The sequence below is a fragment of the Curcuma longa genome, chromosome 11, assembly GCF_044706935.1.
Source record: "Curcuma longa cultivar G26 ecotype Majalengka, Jawa Barat chromosome 11, ITB_CL_G26_1.1, whole genome shotgun sequence".
Classification (NCBI taxonomy): domain Eukaryota; kingdom Viridiplantae; phylum Streptophyta; class Magnoliopsida; order Zingiberales; family Zingiberaceae; genus Curcuma; species Curcuma longa.
In genome coordinates, this window is record NC_133871.1 from 1923177 (window position 1) to 1934542 (window position 11366).

Here is an 11366-nt window from a genome sequence, read left to right on the forward strand (position 1 = left end):
AATCGATGCGAATTAATAATAACACCAACTTGTTTAATTAAGGGTCATAATTGATACTTAATAATGCAGTTCTCTCGAGGGTAACAACTCCGTGGACCGGTCTAAAACCGGGCCAGACTGATATTACCAAAGTACCCTGCTTCCTAGTTCCTATGACGCACTAAGAATACGGAAGGCAGTGAAGGGTATTTTCGTCATTTGAAGACTTCTGCTCTGGTGGCAGCCACATCTGTTGGGTTTGTTTAATATCACGTGGACCTCGGCACCCACGGGAAGCACGTGCTTTTGGGGAAATTTTTAGCATGCCCCTCAAATTTTGTGTCTTCTTCAAAATGATCCCTGAACTTTTTGAAATGTCGTCTATCTTATTCAACTAAAGAGGTCAAATAGTGAGTAGATCCCATCGATACGTCTCTATTGAATAAATAATTATTAAAATTTTATTAATGAATATAATTTATAAATTTTATTCATTGACATGGTTTATAAAAATTCATAATTTCTATTCACTAATATTAACAAGCTAAATATATATGCATTCAATTTTATTTATTTAATTTAATAAATTATTTAATATTATTTATCGAATTGATTAGGGAACATAATTAAACTCTCATCAAATCAAATATAAAATTCATAAAAAGAGTTGATTTTTAAAAAGTAGAATTTCAGGGACATTTTTAAAAATATTCTTAGGTATTTCTGGATTCGCCTGCCCCATACCACCGAGGGTAGCACCTGAAAAGAGTATCCTACGGACCGCCTTTCCACTCGATACGGGTTCCACATCAAACTTACCTCACTCTTCACCCTCTTTTCAATTGGATAAAGGCCTCCCATTGAGATCAGAAAACCAATCAAGCTCAGGTAACGAAATGAGTAAAGTGTAATGGTATCTTTCCTTGCGCCGTACCGCGAATGGAACGTTGTGGAGCAGGAGTAATTAAAGACCAAAATGAGACGAGGAAGGGAAGGTCCCGCATGCGAGATCGGAATGGCGGTCTCTATAAGACGGTCTCCGCTCGATGTCGCTGGAGTGAACCAGCAGGAAGGAGGGATCCAATCCGGACGCGAATGGCGCCGTTGTCTTCTTAGCGATGCTACTGCCTATCTGCGTCGCCTAGCCCCCGAGCTCCGTTGGCAGCTAAAGAGAGGTGCGAGCAGTTGCCATTTGAGATTTCGGCGTTTGTGCTTCGTTTCGTGTTAACTTGTGCAGTTTTGGCTGGCTGCGGGAGTTTGAATGTTGTTTGTGTGCCCACCATTGCTGTTTTTGCCTGCATTAGAGACCTTACTTTGGATCCGGTGAACGCCTGCTTTCATTTATCCTGCACGTCGGAGTTGGTTTTCTAGGTCTTGTTTGGTTAGATCTGTTCGATTCACCTTGTTGAGTTCGTGTGTGCGTGATAGGTTTTTGAGATGAAAATTTCTGACTGGCATCCAAATTACTGCCTTTTTGCCTGTTTAAAGATAGCGAAGAGAGGAAGCTAAATTTTTTTGATTTTCCGCTCAGTAAGTTAATGCCATTGTTATATTGTTTCGATATTTTGTCTGTTTTGAAGGAAATCCCAGCTAAATACCTTTGCAAAACGCATTCTTTCTTTTTTAATCTCTCTGTGTTTGTTCTTCTCTGATCATTTCTGTTAGAAAGATCCTAGATGAATCACCACGTATTTGCCTCATTTACTTTGGGCAATTTCCCAGGTTGTTTCCTATTTTTTCCGGTTTTACTGGATCGCAAGCTTCCCGATTTTACCAAAGCACACCTATTTCAAATTACAAGCTGATTCATTTTGGGTTTAAATCTTGTATCTCGGTTTATCTAAATTTTAATGTTGATCTGGGTGGTTACCCATCTGAAATATCATAAACAAAGGAAAATGAATCCTTGAGCATTTTGTGTTTTTTTTTGTACCCATATGAACTTGTTTATTCGTTTAATTCATGTGACCCAATTTTTTAGGAAGGGATATGCCCCCAAAGTTCATGTTCTAAGTGTAAATGAACCAATACATGAAGTTCTAGCTAAAATGAATAAAGAATCAGCTTATTTAACATTATTGTGCATATTTACACTCACAAATAGATTCTGAAATCATCTTGTTTGCTCATTTTGGGTTTTTTTTTTTGGATATTTTACTACAGGATAAATCTAAAAATCTATATTTTAGGTGTAAGTAAACTCACACACAAGATTTCACTGTAAAATGAGTCAACAAGTTCAAATCAACTTACGAAAAACATTTTGTGATTTCTACACCCCAAAATCCACATTTCAAAATTAGCTTGTTGACTGGGTTATGGTTGTTTAGGACGTTTTAGGATGCATTAAGCCCCAAAATTAATATTTCAAGTGTAAACGACATCTCAAAATTCCAACCCAAATGAGTCAACAAATTGATTTAAACATCTGGAAAAAAGTGGAACTTAGTTAGATTTTCAATATATTTGTGTACTTGATCTAAGTGATTGTTGAGGTAATCTTTGAAGAGTGAGTATTAGTCCATAAATGGTTGTGACTTTGTTTTTCTCTCTTATTGTAGGAAATTGGTGCCGGGTGAAATACATATTGTCGACATGGCTGGGAAAAGCTCGCGCAACGATAGGAGGACATCATCCTACTGCTCATCAACAAACATTGTGGTGTTTGTGGCCCTCTGTTTAGTTGTAGTATGTATTGTGACATCCTCGAACATTGCCCCTGCAAAGTTGCCTTCCTCAGAGATGAGAGATAAGGTTCCAGGGGGTGGTACTAAGCCACCCAAAGGTGGTTCAGGTGATATAACTGAAGACTCACTGGAAGAAGAGACAATCAACGATGAGAATGTAGTTCTGAGTAAATCTGATATTGAGTCTGACAAAATTTCTGAGGTGGCAGCGCAAACCGAAGAGAAAAATCTTTCTATGGGAGGTGAAGAAACTGATAAAAATTCTGATGCATTAGATAAGAATGATAGTGATGCAAATGGGAAAAAAGATATAGAACCAAATGAGATGGGTGAAGATGCAAAACAGGGGCATGATACCAATCATGATGTGACAGATGGCCAGGGGAAAAAACCAAAGTCAGAGCAAGGTGTAATAGAGGAACAACTGGATCAAAGCTCTGATGAAGACAAAGATGACAATCAATCGAAGAACAAAGGTGAGCATGAGGTTTTTCCATCTGGGGCACAGTCAGATTTTTTAAATGTGACTGATACGCAGAATGGGGCATGGTCTACTCAAGTTGTAGAATCAAAGAATGAGAAGGAGATGCAGGCTGCTTCTTCGTCCAAGGGTCAGATTATAGAGTATAGCTGGAAATTGTGCAATGTAAGTACTGGAGCAGATTATATCCCGTGTCTCGACAATGAAGCAGCTATTAAGAAATTACGTAGTACTAAACATTATCAACATAGAGAGAGACACTGCCCTGATAATGCTCCAACCTGCCTCGTTCCTCTTCCTGATGGATATAAACAACCAATTAAGTGGCCCAAGAGTAGGGAAAAGGTACTTATTTTATTTGCATCTTGATTTGTATTTAATCGTTTGACTTCTAAGGCTTAGTTGGCTGAACCTTGTTGATTGTTACTACAGATATGGTACAGCAATTCCCCCCATACCCAGCTCGCAGAGGTAAAAGGACACCAGAACTGGGTGAAAGTTTCAGGAGCGTACCTCAAGTTTCCAGGGGGAGGAACTCAGTTTAAACAAGGTGCCCTTCATTACATTGATGTCATCCAAGAGGTTAAGTACTGACCTTAAGTGAATGTGACTATCAGTTTTTTCAAGTTAAGCATTTGCTTGTTCCTTCTACCTGTATGTGCTTGAGGATTTTTCGTTCTTGATTGCACCAAACCAATGACACTCTTTCTTTGCATATTCATTTACTTTGCAGTTTGTCATTCTTATTCATGCTTATGCATCTTAACAAAAGTTCATGACTACGTGACACCAATATGTTGGTATCTGAGTAAATCCAAAATTGTGATGCTTTTTTCCCATTACGCTTTTGATTTATTTCTATTGCATTTTGCTAGCATTTGCAAAATTGTTAACAAAATGTTAAATACTTGTATATTGATTTTCATTATGACCTTAATATTTTTTGTATCTTCTATGAGATTATCAGATTTTTGTTTTCTAGTTTTTTATGCATGGAATAATTTCAAAGTCATCTTAGTAAAGTTAAAAATAAAGAATCAACTCCCTAAGCTTGTTAGACCTTAAGTTTTCTTATAATTACAGGCATTGCCTGATATTACTTGGGGTAAACGGAGCCGTGTCATATTGGATGTTGGATGTGGAGTGGCTAGCTTTGGTGGTTATCTCTTTGAGCGAAATGTGTTAACTATGTCATTTGCACCTAAAGATGAGCATGAGGCACAGGTACAGTTTGCTTTAGAGAGAGGCATTCCGGCAATATCAGCAGTCATGGGAACCAAAAGGCTTCCATTCCCAAGCAGGGTCTTTGATGTAATTCACTGTGCCCGCTGTCGAGTACCATGGCACATAGAAGGTAAGGTCGTTACTGCTGCATAGGCTCCTTTTGTTTTCTTTGTGCAATTAGTTCTAAGCTTAAGATAAAAACTTGTAGGTGGTATGCTTTTGCTGGAGTTGAATAGATTGCTGCGCCCTGGCGGTTATTTTGTCTGGTCTGCAACTCCAGTTTATCAAGACCTACCTGAAGATGTTGAAATTTGGCAAGGTAGAATATTCAAATATTTTCTTTAACCTTTCTCAACTAGATTAGTTAGATCCATAGAGCAAAGAACCCCTAAATCAATATTTATGAGAAGAAGCCAACCTGAATTAATTGAATAATTGTTGTAACATGTGGACAAGGTCATGTAGATACTGAGAGCTTAACTAATATTTCTTAATCAAATGTGCCGCAGCTATGTCTTCCTTGACAAAATCTATGTGCTGGGATATAGTAGTGAAGAAACATGACACACTAAACCAAGTAGGTTTCGTGATCTTTAGAAAGCCTTCAAACAATAAATGCTACGAAGAAAGAGCAGAAGATGAACCCCCTCTATGTCAGGAGTCTGATAATGCAGATGCGGCCTGGTATATTTGCTGTTTTCATAAATAGATAACTTTTTTAAAATTTTCTACTGCTCGTTCATGTTTTAGTTAGACCTTAACATCTGTATTCGTGTATATGCAGGAACATTCCTTTACAAGCATGCATGCACAAATTGCCAGTTGATTCGGCAGCTCATGGCACAGTGTGGCCAGAACAATGGCCAGAAAGGCTAACAAAGACACCTTACTGGCTGAACGGGCCTCAGCTTGGAGTTTACGGTAAGCCAGCAGCCGAAGACTTTCAAGCTGACTATGAGCATTGGAAGCAAGTGCTGAATAAATCTTACCTCAGCCGAATGGGAATCAACTGGCCAAATGTGAGGAATGTTATGGATATGAGATCCATATATGGAGGGTATGGAGATATAATCAAGAATACATTCATAATATGTAAATTTGAAAAAATTATTTTTTTCATTGTTTTTCATTTACAAACTTATGGTTCTTTTTCCATAAAAGACTGGTTTTCTAGTATAATAGAGGTAAATATAATTCCTGCATCCTACATTTCGTTTAGTGAGTTTGTAAATTCTGAAAATTCATGAGCTTCGGTATGGTTTATATTTTCAGCTCTCAGTGTGAGGTTACTCACTCTGCTAATCAACTAGCTGATTTGACTTTTTTTCTTCATACTTGGCTCCTAGCTAGCCTCTAAGGTTACTTTTTAAGGAATTTGTTTGATAGTCTTCATTAATCAGGAAGTCGAATCACTATTCTAGTTTCTTGTTTTATGTAAACATGATTTCCTTATGCTACTTTAACATGTTCCTTTCTTACTACCCTGGTTTGTTTGCAGTTTTGCTGCAGCTCTGCGGGACATGAGGGTATGGGTGATGAATATTGTTCCAATTGATTCACCAGACACACTTCCTATTATTTATGAGCGCGGACTGTTTGGGATGTATCACGACTGGTGCGAATCATTTAGCACCTATCCAAGGACCTACGATCTCCTGCATGCAGACCATCTATTCTCGAAAATTAAGAAAAGGTTAGTTCTCAGCATTCATTGCTACCTCACTGTATCTTCAATGTTCATCATAACATGGCTTTGGCACTATTACTTGTGCATTTCACAATAGCTGAAACAAAGATATGCTTGTTGTGCTATGAATCAAACTTGAGAGATTGATCTTTATGTTGTTTGATTAGTCAGATGAGGAAAGCCTGCAGTACATATAACTATGGTTTAAGTCGTTGCACAATTCCTTTTCGGATTTGCAAACCTGAATATGGTACCTGCCTTTGTGATTAACATTAATTTGGTGATTGTATTGTGCTATAGGTGCCGATTGCTACCAGTAATAGTCGAAGTCGATAGGATTCTGAGACCCGAAGGGAAGCTGATTGTTAGGGACGATGCTGATACAATTAGTGAGATAGAGAATATCGCAAAGTCACTTCACTGGGAGACAATAGTGATCTACTTAAAGGGTAAAGAAGGATTGCTTTGTGTTCAGAAGACAATGTGGAGACCCACAAGATAGTGAAACAAGCATGTCACCATTGTCTTAACACCTCCTCATGGCAATTTTGTTTACTCGATGTTCAAGCGCGGAAACTCTATCAATGCAAACTCACTCCAAAAGATGATGGGTTATTGGATCGATGAAGTCATTCGTCCATTCTTACTGAGGAAGATCATTGTTGCAAATCTCCTGGAAAGGTCTCCATGTCTACTTTAACAAATCTAGCAAATTGTCAAAAAAAAAAATTCTTTTTCTTCAGTTAATTAGTTCGTATGTAACCTCTGTATCAGACAAAAAGCTTGTTGGATTCTCATTGAATAAATGAAGTAGGCAAACTTCTACCAGGTTTCCTTCTCAATTTAATTGTTGCTTCCTCTTATCTGAAAATGAAAATGTTCAGAAATGTAACTTCAACCATTGTGATTTAAGAAAAATAATGATTTCATGAAAACACACAGGAAAATTGTTGGAAGACCAACAAGTCATTTTTTTTTTGTAATAGATAGACGATCTTCTTCTCTGATTCGTTTATCGAGTAAGTATGAAGTATAATTTATACACATTTAAAAATTTAAAAATTCGTTTTCTAGTAAGTATGAAGTATAATTTATACACATTTAAAAATTAATGAATATTAATCTATATTGGGATTCGAACTCTATGTTATTATTGTATTTTATCATTGTATCACACACTTGTGGGGGCCCTATCAAGTTAAAAATTTAATTTTGACTTTATGTTACTTTATTATAGTCAACTAAGAACAATAAACTAGTCAATTCGATAAATTTTTAAAAGGTGCACTTAAACTTTCTAAATGTTCAAAAGGCACACCATACTTTCATTTGCACACCTAATTTTCATTTTATCCCTCCCATCAACCATTGATTTTTTCTCTTTCCTCTCTTCTCTTTCCTTTTTCCTTTCTCCTTTGCATGCAATATTTTTCTCTCTTTTTCTTTCTCTTAAATTAAATTTAAATTTTAATAAATAATCCTCTAAATTTATTTAATTTTAATTTTAAAACTTTAATAAAAAATTTTAAAAATATAAAAGAAGATTATTAAAAAATTAAAAATATTTTTCCTTATTTTTTAATATCTTCTATTTTTAATATCTAATTATAAAAGAATATAAATAAATAAAAGTAATAATAAGAGCTGATTTTATAATAAAAATAAAATAAAAAATTAAATTGATTTTTAAAAATCAACAAATTATACCAACATCGATGTGGTGTTGATTTTTAAAAACTAGCACTATATAATACTGATGTTTAAAAATCAATACCACAACTTAAACACCAGAGTTGTTGTGGTGTTGATATTTTAAAAATAGTAAAGAATGACATATTTGGACTCCATAGCACAATAGAAATCCATATGAGTTGGAATGGATCAAATTGAAACTCTCTATGTCCATTAATGAATTTTAATTGAAATCCATTGATAGACCTAGGGGATTTAGATTTTTGAAAAGTTGACATGTAATGGAAGATGGTAGTACAATGAACGTACGTACTTATGGTGTTCATATCTGGTTCTAACATCTTATGATAAGTTATGTGTATATGTCAATTGTCTTAAAGTCATAAACTTTAAAAACATTTTTATCACTATTATTAATGACTTCAAGCTGATGTCTTTGGGTACGTATAGACTCTAGGATATTTCAGAAACCTATAATACTTAGAATGGGTTCGATCGGAGCTTTCTAAGTCTATCAATAGATTTTGACCGAAATCAATTGATCAAAACTTATTGATGGACCTAAGAGATTTGAATTTTTGAAAAGTTGACATGTAATGGAAAATGAGTAATACAATGAAGGTATTTATGATATTCATGCATGGTTTTGACATCTATACGATAAGTTATGTGTAGGTGTCAATTATCTTAAAGTCATAAACTTTGAAAATATTTTGATCACTACTTTTAATGACTTTAAGTTGATATATCTCGGCACAAATAAACTCCAGGGTACTTTAGAAATCTATAGCACTTGGAATGGGTCCAATCGGAGCTCTTAGGTCTATTAATGAATTTTGATCCAAAGTCATTGATGGATCTAAGAGATTTAAATTTTTAAAATGTTGATATATAATGGAAGAGAGTAGTGCAATGAAGGTATTTATGGTGTCCATGCTTGGTTATGATATTTTTATGATAAGTTATGTATATGTGCCAAATGCCTGAGCTGATTTTTAATTTGATGTTGGTTTTTAAAAATCAACATCATAACTTAAATATCAACATCGGTGTAGTGTTGGTGTTTAAAAATTTACACCACAATTTAAACACCAGGACTGTTGTGGTGTTGATTTTTTAAAAATAGTAAAGAAGGGCATATATAGACTCCGAGCATTTTAGAAACCCACAGAACTTGGAATGAGTTCAATCGAAACTCTATAGGTACATCAATGAGTTTTGAGCAAAACTCATTGATGAACCTAGGAGATTTAGATTTTTAAAAAGTTGACATGTAATAGAAGAGGGTAGTGCAGTGAAAGTATTATGATGTTCATGTCTGGTTCTAACATCCTTACGATAAGTTATGTATATGTATTAATTACCTTAAAGTCTAAAACTTTGAAAACTTTTTGATCACTACGATTAATGAAGTCAAGCTGATATCTCTAGGCACATATAGACTCAGGGGCACTTCAGAAACTTGTAACATTGTGAATTAGTCTGATCGGAACTCTCTAGGTTTATCAATGAATTTTTATCGAAACTTATTGATGTACCTAAGGGATTTGGATTTCTGAAAAATTGACATATAATGGAAGAGAGCAGTGCAGTGATGGTGTTAATAGTGTCCAAGACTTATTTTGACATCTTTACGATAAGTTATGGATAAAAATTAATAAAAAAGATAAAATTTCTTTTGGACATCCAAAAAGGCCTTAAAAGATATTTTTTTGGACTCAAAATTAGGTTGTTATGGGTTCCACCTTATAATTAATCGTAGATCTCTTAACAAACTTTGATTTGGCACGTAGAATGTCCTGTTCTAATACCTAAATCAATAGTTATGACCTTCGAAAGTAGATATTTCATTGATAAACTTAGAGAGCTTTAATCGGACATATTCCAACTCCTATAGGTTTCTTTAGTGCCTAGAAGTCCAAGGGTGTCCTTCATTGTTATCGTAAAGGATTCACAAATTGCTCAAAAGATTCAAAAAATTTCAGACTTTGTGCTAATTGACATGAGTTTATAATTTTGTGTAAGCGACTCAGGATTATGATTTCTTACCATATCTACCTTCTGCAGATTCCACACTTCCATCTCATTTCAAAATTTTAAAAATTCAAGTTGTCGAGATCCATTAACAGGTTTCAGTCAATACACATTGATGGACTTAAAGAGCTCCGATTGAGCTCATTTCAACTTTTGTGAGTTTAGGTAAACTTGACTCCAAATAAACCCTCATTTACTATTTTAAGGCTCTCTTAATAGTACTTAGAACGATTTAAAACCTTTAGAACACTATGGTGCTGCTTTTGAAGACCAACACCACAGTGGCACTGATCTTTGAAAACCAACACCACAATGTGTTAGAAGAATCAATATTGTGGTGCTAGTTTCCAGTGATGTTGGTCTTTAGAAATTAATACTACAGTCTGTGCTAGTTGACACACAGTCATAACTTTGCCTACGTGTCTTAGACTAGGATTGGACAATATATACCTTCTACACATTAACCTCTCTCATTTTATTGCAAGTTTTTAGAAATCTAAGTTTCTTAGGTCCATCAATAGTTTCGATCAAAACTCATTGATGGACTTGAGCTCTCGATTTCATTTCAACTCATGTAGGTGTCTGTAGTGCTTAGAGTCCAAATGTGCCCTCTATTATCATCGTAAAGGATTCCTAATATTACTCAAAAGATTTAGAAAGTTTCAAACTTTATACCAATTGACATTGGCCTATAACTTCGTGTAGGAGACTTAAGATCAAGATTTCTTATCATATCTATCTTCTACACACTCTACACTCCCATCTCATTTCAAAATTTTAAAAATCTAAGTCGTCGATGTCCATCAATGGGTTTGGTCAAAATCAATTAATGGATCTAGAGAATTTTGATCGAACTCATTCCAACTCCTGTGAGTTTATCAAGTAAATCTGAGTCAAAATAACCCCTCATTTATTATTTTAAAGTCCTCTTAGCAGTGCTTAAAATGATTTAAAACTCTTATAACACTATGGTGTTGGTTTTCAAAATACCACAGTAGTGTTGATCTTCAAAAATTAACACTACAATGTATGAGAAGAATCAACATTATGTTAGTTTCTGAGGACTAGTATCACTGTGGTGTTGGTCTTTAAAAATCAACATCATAACGATGTTGGTATTTAAGTTGTAATGCTGATTTTTAAAAATTAATATTAAAGTAAATTTTTCATTTTATTTTTTATTAATAATATTAATTATTATTATTATTATTCTTTTATAATTAGATATTAAAAAATAGAAAAATATTTTTTATTAACCTTCTTAAACAAGTTGATCCTCTTAAACAAATATAGATATTAAGTAAATATATACTAGTTGATCCTCTTAAACAAGTTTGAACATTGAACTAATCTCAATTTTTTTTGTCGGTTAGAATTTAATGCTCTAGGTAAGACTTATGCAATGCCAATGCTTCTACGTTGGTGACTCTTTCGAATAGGAAATTGAGTTCTTCCTCTGTTCTTCGCGGACAAAGAAGCCCGCGGAGCAGAGCCACAGGCACGAAGTTGGAATGTCAAGTAGTACTGGCGTGAAAGAGAGCATTCGAGCTTGGAGTCTCTAGATCAATACAAGCAGACAAAG

The 11366-nt window shown here is 34.7% G+C and overlaps 1 protein-coding gene across 1 annotated transcript; it reads left to right on the top strand.

The window, feature by feature from the left end:
- Positions 1–1070: 1070 nt before the first annotated feature.
- Positions 1071–6867, top strand: LOC141838523 (putative methyltransferase PMT26). The gene is made up of 9 exons (XM_074726030.1): positions 1071–1154; positions 2541–3492; positions 3580–3729; positions 4231–4501; positions 4580–4690; positions 4881–5055; positions 5156–5428; positions 5870–6064; positions 6359–6867. Exons 2-9 carry the CDS (start codon positions 2575–2577, stop codon positions 6558–6560), a joined length of 2295 nt encoding a protein of 764 aa, XP_074582131.1. The 5' UTR covers positions 1071–1154; positions 2541–2574; the 3' UTR covers positions 6561–6867.
- The last annotated feature ends 4499 nt before the right edge of the window (positions 6868–11366 follow it).

Excerpts from the sequence above, each read along its gene's own strand:
- LOC141838523 (XM_074726030.1), top strand. The coding sequence starts at position 2,575 with ATGGCTGGGAAAAGCTCGCGCAACGATAGGAGGACATCATCCTACTGC. Across the intron at positions 4,502-4,579 it reads AGTACCATGGCACATAGAAG|GTGGTATGCTTTTGCTGGAG; the intron begins GTAAGGTCGTTA and ends AAAAACTTGTAG. Across the intron at positions 4,691-4,880 it reads AGATGTTGAAATTTGGCAAG|CTATGTCTTCCTTGACAAAA; the intron begins GTAGAATATTCA and ends AATGTGCCGCAG.